This window comes from Ailuropoda melanoleuca, chromosome 10 (genome assembly GCF_002007445.2).
Source record: "Ailuropoda melanoleuca isolate Jingjing chromosome 10, ASM200744v2, whole genome shotgun sequence".
Taxonomy (NCBI): Eukaryota; Metazoa; Chordata; class Mammalia; order Carnivora; family Ursidae; genus Ailuropoda; species Ailuropoda melanoleuca.
Genome location: NC_048227.1, coordinates 41,495,090 through 41,510,460, shown reverse-complemented (window position 1 = coordinate 41,510,460; position 15,371 = coordinate 41,495,090). Strand labels below are relative to the sequence as shown.

The window sequence follows — 15,371 nt, the reverse complement described above, 5'->3', positions numbered from 1 at the left end:
GACATGTAAAAAGATCGTCTTCCATTTTTTGAGAAAATGATCAGATACCTACTTTTACGTGCCTCTCAGAACAAACCCTAGGATATTGGCTACATGTTGTATTTAAGTATTGTGCTTCAAGAGAAAAAGCAGTTAGACTGGTAGTTCTTCATGGGAGAATCAGGTTCATGTTAGTTTTTAGAAAGCTCCCAAGTGAAGATAGGTTGAATTTAGACTTTAGAGCCAGAACTATGCTTCTAATAGTAGTTCCCTTTTCCTTGCTGTCAACAGGCTCTAAAGGGGTTTTTTTTTTAAGAGAGAGGGAGAGAGAGAGAGCGTGTGTGAGCGTCGGGTGAGGGACAGAGGAAGAGAGAGAATCTTGAGCAGGCTTCAGCTCCCAGCACAGAACCCAACCCAGGGCTTGATCTCAGAACCCTGAGATCATGACCTGAGCCACAATCAAGAGTTGGTGCTTAAGTGACTGAGCCACCCAGGTGCCCCTCTAAAGGTTTTAATTTAAAAAGGGAAGCACTTCATTCCTTGAGCCAGAGTGATGTGTTCTGTATATGACCACAGTTCAGGCCACTGGTATGCTGAGGAAAGAGCACTGAAAGTCAGGGGTCCTCCTACTTACACTGGTGACTCTGGACAGCTCCTTAAGCCTCTTTGAGCCCAGTTTTCCCACAGTAGTAATACCTGCTTACACTTCTTGTACCCCCACCACATTTATTGAGCACCCATTAGGTAGTGCTAAGCATTTTCATTACTTCAGGTCTTTATAATAGTCCTCTAAGACAGCTGATTATTGTTATTTCTTTCTCCATTTTATATTTGAGTTAAATAAGCCGCAGTAAAGTGAAAATGACAGTCGCGAGGGTATACGGGTGGTTGACGGCAGAGCCTGGTTTCTGGTTGAGGCCTGTCCTGCCTTCAGAGTAAGCTATTCCAGTCCTGGAAACAGGGGACTAATCAGCCTTACACAGCAGAGTCACTCAAGAAGGTAACATCTGGATCTAGATGCTCTTGTTATTGGCCACAGTCCAGGCCTCAGTCATGGGCGAGTTCCAGAGCAGGGAGGCAGGTGTATTGTGTGACTCGGAGAGGAGAATAATGGAGAAGCTGCACACAGTACAGCGCAGTAACCAGGTGCTCGTACCTTCCTCCCTCATTCTCTTGTGGCTTGGATTTCATAGGATCACGGGAGTGGAGCTGCGGACGCAAACCAGGCAGAAGGCCACGAATCCAACTTCATCGCCCGGTTGGCTTCCCAGAAACAGACCAGGAAAAACACACAGGTCTCTATCCCTTTTCAGCTGAACTTAGGTGCAGGCTGCATGGGAAAAGATGCCCTAAGTGTACTGGTTTAAAAACAGCCACGCTCCCAGGCTTTGCTCTCTCACCAGACATGATGGCGGCCACGGCAAGCAGATCAGGACCCTGGGCTTCTTCCCTGTGGGGATTGTGCGTGCGTGGACACACACACACACACACACACACACACACACACACACACCCCTACCTATTCCTGTTACGTAGCCTAAGAGCCAGGTGTTGGCTGCTGTTGCCCAGTACTAGCCAGTCTTTTTTCCACTGTCCTTATTCTTTTGTGTTTTAAAATCAGGTTTTTAAAAAAGATTTTATTTATTTCTTTAGAAATGATTTTATTTATTTGAGAGAGAGAGCATGAGAGGGGTGAGGGTCAGAGGGAGACACAGACTCCCTGCTGAACAGGGAGCCCAATGCAGGGCTCAAACACAGGACTCCAGGATCATGAACCGAGCTGAAGGCAGTCACCTAACCAGCTGAGCCACCCAGGTGCCTCCTTTTATTTATTTATACATTTATTTATTGAGAGCACAGTGTGAATGGGGGGAGGGGCAGAAGGAGAGAGAATTCCAAGTGGACTCTATGCCCAGTGCAGAGCCCAACACAGGGCTCTATCTCATGACCCATGAGATCGTGACCTGAGCCAAAATCAAGTCAGATGCTCAACCGACCGAGCCACCCAGGCATCCCTAAAAATTAGGGATTTTTTTGAACAGGGTATAATTCATGAACATGAAACGAAGTTCATATATAAAAAGCAATCCCCTAAAAAGCTTCCATCTTATTCCTGTCCTCAAGCCACACAAGAGAAGATTGGTGCTACCAGTTTTTTCTAGTTTTACACATATTTTTGCATAGGTAACTTATGTATGGATATATGTTTCTTCCTTGTCTTTATTTCAGATATAAAGTGTGTCATACAGATCCTTCTGTATTTGTTTATGGAGATCTGCCCATTCTTTTTAACAGCTGCATTGAATTCCATTTCTCTGTGGTTGTACCTCATTTAGTTAACCTGCCCCCTGCAGATGGACATTAGTTGTTTTGCCATCACAGACAAAGCTCTAATGAATTTCCACCTATTTCCCACAGAGTTTTAAGAGGAAACCTGGGCAGGCCGACAACGAACGCTCCATGGGTGATCACAGTGAGCATGTGCACAAGCGGCTGAGGACTGTGGATATGGAGAGCCAGGCCGAACAGGGGCCAGCCCAGCCCCCGGCCCGGGTGGAGGATGCAGATGCGTTTGAGCACGTTAAAGAAGGCAGTGGCCCCTACGATGCACAGACGTACGGTACGCTTCCAGGAAGGCTTCGCCTTCGCTCACTGAGCCCTCTGTGAGAGTTTAAGCTGTATGACTGTGTGCCTGGCAGATAAACAAATTCATCTTAGGGATGGGTAATGGCTTTTATGGAACTATTTTCTCTCTAATAAGAATTATGCAGGAATGCAGTTTGTTTTTGGTATAAAAAGGTGTCTGTGGCCAAGTGCAAGTGTTCAGGGTTTCGGGGTGTGGTGTAAGTCTTTTACACATCCTTGATAACAGTTTGCCACATCCAAACCTGTGCTAATCTGGGGGTTTCTGAGTCCTGGACATTCCTTCATAGTCACAGTGAGGCCACTCCCTGCAATGGCAAGAGCTGGGAACTAGAAATGTTCTCAAGTGAAAAGAGAAAATCTCCACATAAGAAGGGAGTGGTCAGTCATTACTCAGTCTCCCCTTCTAGTTCTCTTGGTGACTTTTTAATGTTTTATTCCTACCATGTAAACTAGTGTTGGTCATATTTATCTATGAGCACAGTTTCAGAACCGATTGCTCTACCATGAATTACTTTTCTTCCTGTCTTCACCTTTTAGAAAAATAAAACAGTAGTAATAATTGCTACCATGACTCGAGCTCTTACTTTGTACCAAATACTATTCTGAGTCTTTGCTGAATGATCATGAAATTTTTCCAGTAGTCTTAATGAGCTACGGTATTTCCATTTTATAGATGAGCATACCGAGGCCAAACAAGTTTAAGAACTTGTCCAAGATCACAGAGCTCTTCCTCAACACTGATTTTTCTGTGGCCTGTGTTATACTCTCAGTGATTACAGTTTCACTCATAACACAAGTTACACTCATAACTTGGTAATGGAGGATAATTCCATTAGCTGCTGAGTCATGTGTCCATCCTGTTTCTTATGGTTCAGGTTCTTGTAATAGCAGTAAGAACCTAGCTAAGCACCCTATTTTTGTGGTAGAGAACAGGCAGTTACATTAGCAGGTCAGTAGGGCATCCACGGCACGGAGAAGGCAAGCACTGTGCTCATGCCACATAGCTGGTCAGCAGAGAACTGGCATGACTAAAATCTTAGAAGCTAAAAATGACAAACTTTACCCACTCTTGATTACTTTGTCCTGCAAAGACCTAGTTTCTCTATGTGTTTGTGTGCTTTATTGGCAGATGTGGCCAGCAAGGAGCAACAACAGTCTGCAAAAGATTCCAGCAGGGATCAAGAGGAGGAGATAGAGGATACCTTCGTGGACGTGGAGGAGGAGGAGCTCCGAGCAGCAGACGTGGAACAGCTGAAGCCGGAGGTCGTCACGTCGGGGACCACAGCGAGCCCTGGTGCGTCCTACAGTGAGCAGATCCCTCCTAAACTCTCTGACTTGGAGAAGTCACTTCTCATGTAGTGTGATCTGATCTGGTTTGTTCTTTCCCCATCCTAACCCATGGTGTAGGTGTTCATTTAACTACGAAAATCGCTCTATATTTCACGTGAGAGTCAAAAGGTGGAGAAGTGGTGTTGCAGCCACTATCCTTCAAGGAGACCTCAGAAACCTGAGATTCAGGCAAAATGCCATCGGTAGTCTTTAATACGTAGAAAACAAAATAGTATACTACTTCAGTTATGACCAGAAGATACAGTCTTGATTATTAGAGAAGGGTTTCACTTATGTGAAAATACAGAATATTAGCATAAAATGCAGTAAAATATTTAAAGAAATAAATGGAGAAAATGTATGTGAAACAGTAATCGAACTTCTTACATGTAGTTCCATTTCAGAGTTGACGAAGTGCTTTTACTAGGCAATTTATTAAAAAAAGAAAGAAAAAAGACATGCATTTAACACATTAAAAAAATAACTTTATCAGCAATGGAATAAATGCAAATTCAAAACAACTTGCCCAATTCAAAAGCCTTTTTTTTCTGCTTTCTTCTTGTCCTCTTGGGTTTTAGAACTGTCGACTGCCCAGTCATTATATGACAGTGGGAATGGCATAGCTCTGATGAAAATTCAAAATCCAGACTTTGCCTCTTCCTCACGTTATAGGTTGAGGAAATTATTCATATTTTCTTTGCCTCAGTTTCCTTATGTATAGAATGGAACTATGACCTTATTTTAGTTTTTATTTTTATCAAAGTTCTATATGCACGTAGTTTAAAGAATCACAGAGTTCTACTAGGCTTATCAGGGTAAATGGGAGTCCCCCTTTTTCCCTTCTTTGCAGAACAGCTGACTTCGACATCATGGTGGGGAGGAGGGGAGGTTAGGGGAGTCAGAATTGGCAGTGACTGACCCAAAGGGAAGGAACATGTGGAACCCATATGTGGAAATTTGGTGGGGAGTGAAGGAGTGAGGTTTGAGTAGTTGTGTAATTTTATGGTAAGTAAAACTCTGTCCTTGTGTGCAAATAGGCCTTGATGAGATGGAGGTGGAGACCCAAGCTGTTAAAACAGAAGACCAAGATCCCAGGACCAGCCTGTCCCACGAGGAGACAGAGAAGGAGAAACCAGAGAGAAGCCGAGATTCAACCATTCATACGGCCCATCAGTTCCTCATGGACACAGTTTTCCAGGTACAAAAATTTTCACAAATTACTGCTTAATAAGTTAATAAAATAATTTTAGACTGCTTTTAAATTTTTGTCTTTAGAACTTCATAAAGCATCTAGTTGTTTGGGGGTATCTGATCTTTTTCAAAGTTTTTAGGAAAACTATTGGTATGACCAGTTTTCTCTAAACAGATAACACTGTTCCAGCAGTTCATTCCAGGGTCCTAGTGGCTGGTCTGTCCTGACATGACCATGATGGTGGGTCTGGTCCTCCAGCCTCAGGCTCTCAGATTTACTCTGCTCATGTCCCCCATCCTTGTGTGAGAAGCCTATAGTGACAATTCAGTTTATGCTGATGAAATAGCAAAAAATCTTTGGCTTAATACCTGCATTTTAGGAAGAGCAGATTTAACAGAATTTTCCCTAATCGTTTGACTTAATAGCAGTCCCGATTAATCAAAGAACATTTTGATAGTAATACCTTTGTGGGTTTTTTGTTTTTATTCTGCTGGATGGATTTCTTCTAAATGCTAAAATTTCCTTTATCTTGTCTCTACAAAATGGGAAGCAGAGACTGGTTGTCTGGCATCTTCTTATGGTGCCATTGAATTGCTTAAGCTTTGTGTCTCAGGGGTACGTATTTGTAGTTCATATGGCTCGGAAGAAGGCAGCCAGTGATAATGAGTTGGTGATTTCAACATAGGCTGCCTCTTACCTGTGGCTTTTTCTTCTTAGCCCTTTTTAAAAGACATCAGTGAGCTAAGACAGGAGCTGGAGAGACAGTTGGAAATGTGGCAGCCACGTGAATCTGGAAACCCAGAAGAAGTAAGTCACTGGTCTTTTCATGAGATAATCTTGTTTTTTTGTTTGTTTGGGTTTTTTTGTTTTTAAAGATACAGCAAGCTTAACAGGTTCTTAGCACCAATTACCTTGTACAAGGGACTGAGTATATGGAGCCTAAGTCTATCCATTGTTTTCTGCCTACTTTGCCAATCTATAGCTTAGTTAACACGGAAAAGCTGATGTATTTATTTCCTTTAATTTCTGTATAATAGATACAACAGATAGGACAGTGGTTGAAAAATGGGGCAAAATGTATCATCCTCAGAGTAGGCCACCTGGAATAATCCTGGCTGACTTAATGTGGCAGCATAGATTAACTGGAAGCTCCATTTTTAGTTAGGACTTTTATTAGGACTTTGCATCCTGAATTTACTGTATGTGTACGTTTGTATTTTGTGCCTGCTGTCACCATTCCTACTACAGACCTGTATAAGGGCTCTGCCATAGTTGGAGCTTGGTGTCTAGGACATAGCACACTGTTGAGAGATTTGCTCTTGTCACTTTTGCGTTTGAAACACGACTCTAGGAGCCCACAGTTACATGGCTGGATCTGCTGGCCCCATCATTACCCATCTACGGTTCCCCACCCACACAGAGTGCCTTTGTAGGTGGTGAGAATCAAATGTTGATTTGGTCATGAATTCCATTATTTTCTGCCTTGTACATTCTTTCTCATTTGGAACTGAGTGTTGTGGTTTCAGTAGAAGGGGAGACATTGTTAAGGACGTGAACTAGCTGGCAGCTTGCTAAGAGAAGCTCTCAAGCTAGCTTCTGTTGACGAAGTTCGTGCAGGTTGTTTCCTGCCTCTGCTTCCTGCCTCATCTTGGTGTAATGACTTCGGCTGGCTCTGACGTTCTCTGGTAACTCCCACGTTGTTGTCACAGGAGAAGGCTGCAGCTGAGATGTGGCAGAGTTACCTGGCCTTAACTGCACCTCTTTCACAACAGTTGTGTGAACAGCTTCGTCTCATATTAGAGCCTACCCAGGCAGCCAAGCTGAAGTAAGTCTTCTCCGTTGGACTCACTCACAGTGCCCTGAAAAGATGGCGGTGTCAGCTTTCCTATGGAGCTCAGCTGCTAACCACTTCAAGTGCTGGCTTGTGGTGGCCATTTGTGCTGCATAGGCACCAGGACGGTATTCGTACCCTTCTTCGTGCTATCTCTAAACACTGAAGTGTCTTTGAAGTTCGGTATGAATGCAGTTCCTTTGATTCGTTACCATCTGATGGGAAAATTGGCTGGGCCTTTGGATGGGGGTGTGGGCCTACTGCATGTGTCACTCGCCTAGGTCTTTCCAAAGATTTCTCTGAACTCACAGTTTCGGAACAGAAAAGAGTCCAAGACTTAATCAGAGCAAACCTGTTTTTCTAATTTTTAAAATGTGTCTTAGCTTTCCTGGAAGGACCTAATTATTATGGCCACATACATATCCAGTTTTTCTGGTTGTCCTCAGTTCACAATTGACGGTGACCCTTGAGTGTGCAGCGTACTGGTTATTATTTGTTATAAGGTGTTACAGCGTGATTTTGTTTTTAAAGAAATTACCAGAGCGTGAGCAATTGCTAACTAATCTTGGCCCCATTTGGGTAAATTTCATAGAGGAGACTATCGCACCGGGAAGCGGCTGAATATGCGGAAGGTCATTCCATACATTGCTAGTCAGTTTCGGAAAGACAAGATTTGGCTTCGAAGGACCAAGCCCAGTAAACGCCAGTATCAGATTTGTTTGGCCATCGATGACTCTTCTAGCATGGTGGACAACCATACGAAACAGGTACAGAAGCACAGAGCCAGTCTGATGAGTAACTGACACCAAGCCATGCTCCGTGGCCGCCGAGACGTTTTAAATACGTTTTGGCAAAAGCACTTTGAAATACCAATTCCTGTTCTGAGAATGTGATACTATGTTTGAGAAGACCTAAAATTTTTCAAAGAAGTCAAAAGGGCAGTTTTAGGATATCTCAAATAATTTGGTCCCTTACAGCTGGAGGCCTTTTAAGTTGTTTTGCATTTTGGCCTTGCTGTGCTCCTGTCTGGCTGCAGAAGGGTAACTCTGACTGTTTATTTTCCACAAAATACTGTTCAGCTAGTTTTTTATGACCTTGTACAACATAATATCTGAATATCATTGATTTGTAAAGGGTTCAGTGTCCATCTCTTTAAGTCTGAAATTATCTGGAGTTAGTGCGCTGTTAGTATTCACGAGGCTTAGGGGCCTCATAGGCCACCACCGTGACGGCCGCTGAAGAGTGATGGTTTTTGCGGCGGTGCCATTACCTAGTGTGAACCAGCGAGCAACCTAAATCTCTGCACGAGCTCTGCTGGAAGAAGTCAGAGTGTGACGTCTGAACCCAGGAGCAGCTCTGAGCTCCTCACTTGTTACCTCATGATGTTGGCCAATTTATTTACTTCTTATGTGTCTGTTTCATCTTCTGAAAAACGAGAATTCTAACAGCACCTCATACAGAGTTGTGAAAATTAAATGAAGTATGTACTCAGTTTAATGCCTAGTGCTTGATACGTGTTTAGTAGATGTTAGTTGCTACAAGTATCATCATCTTTTTAATGAAATTTTGAAGCTCTAAAACTCTGCTGTCATTTATGTATGGGTTAAAATAAATTGGTTTTTAAAATCTTTTACCCATAAAAGATTACTTTTTATGTAGTGCCCCCACCACCCTGGGGAAAAATTCTAAAAACTTTAAGGACCAGGGGCCCCTGGGTGGCTCAGTCATTAAGTGTCTGCCTTCAGCTCAGGGCATGATACCGGAGTCCTGGGATCGAGCCCCATATCAGGCTCCTCCACTATGAGCCTGCTTCTTCCTCTCCCACTCCCGCTGCTTGTGTTCCTGCTCTCATTGGCTATCTCTCTATCTGTCAAATAAATAAATAAAATCCTTAAAAAAAAAGCAAACAACTTTATGGACCAAATCTCATAGGATCACTTTTTATTAGATGATGTCTAGAGTAGACCTTCACTACTAGTGTAATGGAGTCTGGGTTTCGAGATTTGTGTAGAAGCCAGGGTCTAGGGCCACCGTGGTCTCTGGGTGGATTGTGGATAGCCATGTTGACGTTCCCTGTGGGCCATGCAAAAATAACCTCTTCTGTGGGATTCTTGGTATAAAAAAGGTTGAGAGGCACTGATCGAGAGGATATTCTGATTCCTTAATTTCCTATTTCATAGCTGGCATTTGAATCTTTGGCTGTGATTGGAAATGCTCTAACCCTCCTGGAAGTGGGTCAGATTGCTGTGTGCAGGTAAGGGTGCCTTTTAATCCCGATGGGAAAATCAACCTCCTTTTATTACGTTGATCACACAAAAAAATAACCCCCATTGTATTTGGTTTTTCTCTCTCTAGTTTTGGAGAGTCTGTAAAGTTGTTACATCCATTCCATGAACAGTTCAGTGATTCCTCAGGGTCCCAGATTCTGCGACTCTGCAAATTCCAACAAAAGAAAACCAAGATTGCTCAGGTATGCTGACAACATCAATGTCCTCTGCACCATCATTTTTTTCTTTTTTTTTTAAAGATTTTATTTATTTATTTGACACAGAGAGAGAGGGAACACAAGCAGGGGCAGTGGGAGAGGAAGAAGCAGGCTCCCAGCGGAGGAGCCTGATGTGGGGCTTGATCCCATAACACTGGGATCACGCCCTGAGCTGAAGGCAGACGCTTAACGACTGAGCCACCCAGGCACCCCTGCACCATCATTCTTAAGCAAGTGTGGGAGAGACATAATTTTTACTTTTTAATTAAAACAAATTTTTTAAAGATTTTATTCATTTATTTGAGAGAGAGAGCACAAGTTTGGGGAAGGGACAGAAGTGGAGGGAGAAGCAGACACCCTGCTGAGCAGGGAGTCCAAGGTGGGGCTCAATCCCAGGAGCCGAAGGCAGACACTTAACCGACTGAGCCACCAGGCACCCCGGAGACATTATTTTTAGCACTCTCTCTTCCCCAGTATGGTTTTAGGACAGGTAAAATTTCCAATGGAGAATAATTCTAAACTTCAGCCTATGCACCACTGGAGTAGAAACTTCCTTGGCACCTATTAGCAAACAGGGTGTGACTTCTTTTTTTTAGTTCCTCAAAGATTGACTTTATGTCAGTAGTTTTTCTGGCTCCCTAGTTTTTGAGAGATTTGGAACTTTTGCAGAAATAAACCATCTTCCCATTAATTAGGCCAATTTCTCTCTCCCGTTTAATTTAGCCTAGAGAAGAAATGATGTAAAATAAAGCCAATGACTTGCTCAGGATGACATAAGTTCAAATCACAGCATAGGATGATAATTCTGTCCTCTTTGTGTCTGTCCTAGTATATCGTGCTTTATGTTGCACTAGACATTTTATGCTTTCTTGCCTTTTTCTGCTCAGTTGTTTTCTTCTGAAAGAAGACAGCTGTTTTGTTCATTTGGAGGCATTACTGATGTCTTATCTTTACCCCCAGGAGAAGTATTTATTTTCCTCTAGGGTGTGTTACAGAACACTCGTGGTGTGTATGACAGAGACGCAGGCCTGTGCTGGAGAGTGCCAGCACTCAAGGATAGATGCCAACAGTGCCAGGATCATCCGTTCCTAGTAAAGGTGGCAGGAAGGGCCCGTGTCGTTGCCTCGAGATCTGAGAAGGTTACTTGATCATCACTTAAGAGTCAGGAGTAATTTCAGTCTCCGGGACAATGGGAAGAGACTTTCAGTAGTTTAATAACGGCCTGTCTCTGGTTCTGGTTTAGTTTCTCGAGTCTGTAGCCCGCATGTTTGCAGCTGCCCAGCAGCCCTCACAGAACGCCAGTCCAGGTGAGCTGCGTTTTTTTGTCTTTATCAACACGACACCTTTCTGTGGTGTGCATTCACAAGCTGCTTGCTTCATCCCACTGCACCCGTGACCACCTTTTAGAGTGTATGCTCTCTAGGAAAAGATAAGCAGGGGCTGGAGAGGTGTGAAGCATTCATGTAATTTTGTACTCAGCCATTTATCCATTCAGAAATTTGTATTGAACCCATACCCATCAGGCTTACAACCAATGGAGGAATAGATACGAATTTATTACAGTTGATCCTTGAACAAGGTGGTTGGGGGGGGGGCGGTTAGGAGCACCAACCCCTTGCACAATTGAAAATCCATATATAACTTTTGACCCCTCAAAACCTTAGCTACTAATAGCCTACTGTTGACCGGAAGCCTTTACTGGTAACATACAGAGTTAATTAGCAATTGTGCATATTATATGTATTTTATACTGTATTCTTACAATACAGTAAGCTAGAGAAAAAATGTTAAGGAAATCACAGGGAAGAGAAAATATGTACGCAGTACTATATGATATCTGCATATAAGTGGACCGACCCACAGAGTACAGACCCGTGTTATTCAAGGGTCAACTGTACTTTGTTACAAACTGGTATACTTAGTAGAGTTCAGAGTTGTGAAGGAGGAGCAAGGTGTATGGAATTTAGTATAAAGAACATTATATAATATTTTAATGGCAGAGGGAAGCAGAGGAGGACATAATTCAGAAACCAGCTAATCCAACGATGATTTATTTAGGGCTTGAAACACACCAGTTCTTCTTTCAGCTCTCTCTGAAATCTCTCAATCATGATTGTATCATGGAGAACCTTCTTGTTTGAAGCAAGTCTTTAACGCCTCTCCACATTTGCTTAACTTCCTTGACAGAGAAAGACTGCCTGCCCTCAAGCACTATAGTCTTTTCCAAGGAAACATTAATTTTTTTTAATGAAAAGTTAAAACTTTTTTAACGCTTTTATTCATGATTTATTTTCATGGCCCCCTCCACTTAAGTTTTCATTTAAATGGGTCAAGAAGAGAAAAGTACACAAATTAGTTACAAGAAATTTGGAAGACCCAGTTCCAGGTTTCTGATTGGGCACTTTCTTCTGATGGCCTACTCAGTACTGCCTTTTTTTTCTTGAGGGGGTGCAGGAGGCAGAGGGAGAGAGTCTTAAGCAGGCTTCACATCCAGCACAGACCCCAAGATGATGACCTGAGCTGAAATCAAGAGTTGGATGCTTAATTGAGCCACCCAGGCACCCAATACTGCCATTTTTTTTTTTTAAAGATTTTATTTATTTATTCGACAGAGATAGAGACAGCCAGCGAGAGAGGGAATACAAGCAGGGGGAAGTGGGAGAGGAAGAAGCAGGCTCACAGCAGAGGAGCCTGATGTGGCTCGATCCCATAACGCCAGGATCACGCCCTGAGCCGAAGGCAGACGCTTAACCACTGTGCCACCCAGGCGCCCCCCAATACTGCCATTTTTATACTTTACAGCTATAAATAATGTTTGAATTCTCATATGTTGCTATACAATGAAATTGATCTAATGTGACAGGGAAATTGTTTTATTGACAGAAGCTTCATAAGTCTTTGTGCAGCCTTATGTCCGACTGGGGCATCTGAAGTAATAGATGTCCTTTTTGCTTATGTCCAGAATTCATCAGTTTCAGACATCTGTTTGGTTAATAGTACAGAGAAAGCCTACACTAATTTGTCTTTAAGTAGGTTTGCGTTGTTAAAAGTGCGATTTTCATTTTGTTCCCCTCTCCTGCTATGTGTTCTCTAGAAACTGCACAGCTCCTCCTGGTGGTCTCTGATGGACGTGGCCTTTTCCTCGAGGGCAAAGACAGAGTCCTGGCGGCAGTCCACGCTGCCCGAAACGCTAACATCTTTGTCATTTTTGTTGTATTGGACAATCCCAGTTCCAGGGTAGGTGATTACTAGAAGTTGCTTTATCTGGGGATAAAGTGGGGATTCCCTTCAACTTTTTCTATCTGAAATATGGCCTAGGTCAAAGCATCATAACTCCTACTAATGTCCTGTCAGACACTGTTCTAGACACTTGAGGTTTTTGTGAGTAACCCAGAGACGTGTAGAGATCATTATTCAGACAGATTCCAGAGACCATCCTCCTAACCACTTGCTGTGCCAACTCCTACTCTCGTGGGTCATCCTTTCCCTCTGCACTGTGTCCTTGCAGGCACTGCAGCCTTGACACTGGGCCTTGTCCACTGGAAACTGTAGACTGGCTCATTCCAGTTCCTTGCATCCCAGCAGTGCCCTGCACAGGTGCTCGGACAGAAATCTGCCTCCTCAATAAGAGCTCTGAAAATTGTTCCTTAGTAATAAAAGCTACTTTTATATGTAGGAGTTCGATGTAGGAGACCTAAGATTGTTAGTGAAAGAGATCAGGGAGGAGCTAGCCAAGGATACTCATTTCGTTTTTCTTGTTATTTATTTGAAAATGTTTTCTGTTGACAGGATTCGATCTTGGACATTAAAGTACCAATATTTAAAGGACCGGGAGAGATGCCCGAAATCCGATCCTACATGGAAGAGTTCCCATTCCCATTCTATATCATTCTTCGCGATGTGAATGCACTCCCCGAGACGCTCAGCGATGCTCTGAGGCAGTGGTTTGAGTTGGTGGCAGCCTCCGACCACCCATAGGGAAGAAACACCGGCTAAAGTGAGGCTATAAACAGCGGTCAGACTGGGGCCTCTGGCCAGGTGCTCCCTCTTCTGGACAAGTGCTTCTGAACTCGCAGCTCTAAAATGTTTTTCTCTTAGGTGAATTTTTATAAATCCGATCTAATAGCTACAGAAAGTGTGTATTACAATGTACATTTTCTTTTCAGCATGCTTTCAGAGCTAGAGGAAGCCTGGGGCTGCCGACCTTGCCTGGCTCCAGCTGTCACAAACCCAGGGCAGTGAGGGAACAGCAGGAGCAGGTGGCTGGTCTCGGAAGGCCCGGCCTAACAGGAGGCCTGGGCCCAGCTGCTTTTCCCCCTCGCAGAAGCCCCGGACACCTACCTGGAGAAGCTGCTAGAAGAATAGGACTGTCCCAGTCCCAAAGGACTGAAGGCAGCTACCCTTTTGACCCTGCTCTAAGGCGCCACCTTGCCAAGCCCACAGTGTGTATCTGTATGCTAGCAAGAGACTGAGACAGCAGCCGCTTTCTAGAGTCCTGTGTGGGTTCTCATTATGATTCATGTGACGAGAACTGCCTTCTCTTTGAGGGTGGGAAGGTTGGGGTATATGTGTTCTTATAAAGCAGCCAGACATCATGGGAGCCCAGGTATTCAGAAAAATGACCCTTGGATGGTATAAAATGAAGTGGCTTTCCTGTGTCGTCCTTCACATTTGCTGCTTCAGGAGACTATGCAATGATGGAAAGCTGATTTTCCCTTTGGTTATTTCATTCTCTCCATGCCACGGTTCCTGTTGTTCTATTTATTTCTTTAGTTTATTTTTCTTAACAGTTAAGGGGAAGAATTATTCCTCCACTGCTTTTAAGCTGGACTGAGCCAGTCCCATTCTGGAAAAGAATGCTGTCTTTAGAAAAACTAAGCAGCTACATTTCTCCCCCCTAGTCAAAAATACATCAGTGGTTTTCAGATGATTTTTACTTGGCCAGAAAGCACTGCTTGAATACTTGAAATTGTGTGCTGTGTTCTATTTAAGTTGTCAGAATGTTCTTTTGTAGACAACATGCCATGATGTAATTGTCTATCTCCACATCCGTTTTCAGGTTGCACTGTGAAGTTTGCCACTCTTTTGAGGTGGTCATCAAAAACACCGATTGCTTGTTGTTTAACCAAGTGTCCTAAAGCATGTACCTGAGGTTATATCATTTTTTATCCTAAAAAGCTATGCAGCTTATATTCTGAAGATTATTAAATATATACCACTGTTGATATAATTTGTGACCATTCTTACTGGAACACGGCAGGTGTGTAAAAGGTATGCCAGGGAACGATCTTGTCTGCTCCATCAGTTGGCTGTCCCTGGCTTCCACCGTGCTGCCCAGGCCTGCACCAATTCAGTGGCTCACTGCGGTAAGGGTTTCTCATTGGTGTCTCACATCCGCAGTGGGTGAGCTGCAGCACGCTGGCCTGGCGGCAGAGGAAAGAGAAGTTCGTGAAAAACAGTGGCTTGTAAAGATTTTGATCTAGGTGACGTTGTTTGTTCCACTCACATTGGCCGTGGCCCTCTGATGGGTCGGGTAGGGAAAGACAGCAACATTCTGACGAGGATGTGGTCTTTCGTATCTGCCTTTGAAATTGTGTCATGTAAGCTGGAGCTTCCCAGCTGGTACCCAGGTGTCCCCTTTTCAGCTTGTGCTGTGATGGAAAAAGGGTTGGGAAGCATGGAAGCAGTCCCAGGAGACCTAGGAGGGACTGTGCTAGGGGTGGGGTAAGAAGCAGGACACACCTGAGTCACGGAGGGCGTTATTGAGAGTAGGCTTGCTCTCCCTCGGAGCTCGAACTCTAGAGCTTTCTTGTCTTCAAACACCAATCTTGTCCAGTCTTTTAGACATTTTATCCCAGCTTCCCATCTTCCCTTCTGCTCTGCTTGTGCTACAGCTGTACCGCTTTTAA

The 15,371-nt window shown here is 43.7% G+C and overlaps 1 protein-coding gene across 3 annotated transcripts in view; it reads left to right on the top strand.

The window, feature by feature from the left end:
* MDN1 (midasin AAA ATPase 1) overlaps positions 1 to 14,692 on the top strand; it is a 164,572-nt gene extending 149,880 nt beyond the window's left edge. For all 3 annotated transcript variants that reach the window (XM_034670821.1, XM_034670822.1, XM_034670823.1), the window contains 12 exons: positions 1,173 to 1,274; positions 2,398 to 2,599; positions 3,755 to 3,919; positions 4,992 to 5,152; positions 5,864 to 5,953; positions 6,856 to 6,971; positions 7,570 to 7,744; positions 9,158 to 9,231; positions 9,333 to 9,447; positions 10,706 to 10,769; positions 12,557 to 12,699; positions 13,252 to 14,692. In XM_034670821.1, coding sequence (XP_034526712.1) covers positions 1,173 to 1,274; positions 2,398 to 2,599; positions 3,755 to 3,919; positions 4,992 to 5,152; positions 5,864 to 5,953; positions 6,856 to 6,971; positions 7,570 to 7,744; positions 9,158 to 9,231; positions 9,333 to 9,447; positions 10,706 to 10,769; positions 12,557 to 12,699; positions 13,252 to 13,440 — 1,596 coding nt within the window. In that variant the 3' untranslated portion in view covers positions 13,441 to 14,692. The remainder of the gene's footprint in view (positions 1 to 1,172; positions 1,275 to 2,397; positions 2,600 to 3,754; positions 3,920 to 4,991; positions 5,153 to 5,863; positions 5,954 to 6,855; positions 6,972 to 7,569; positions 7,745 to 9,157; positions 9,232 to 9,332; positions 9,448 to 10,705; positions 10,770 to 12,556; positions 12,700 to 13,251) is intronic.
* The last annotated feature ends 679 nt before the right edge of the window (positions 14,693 to 15,371 follow it).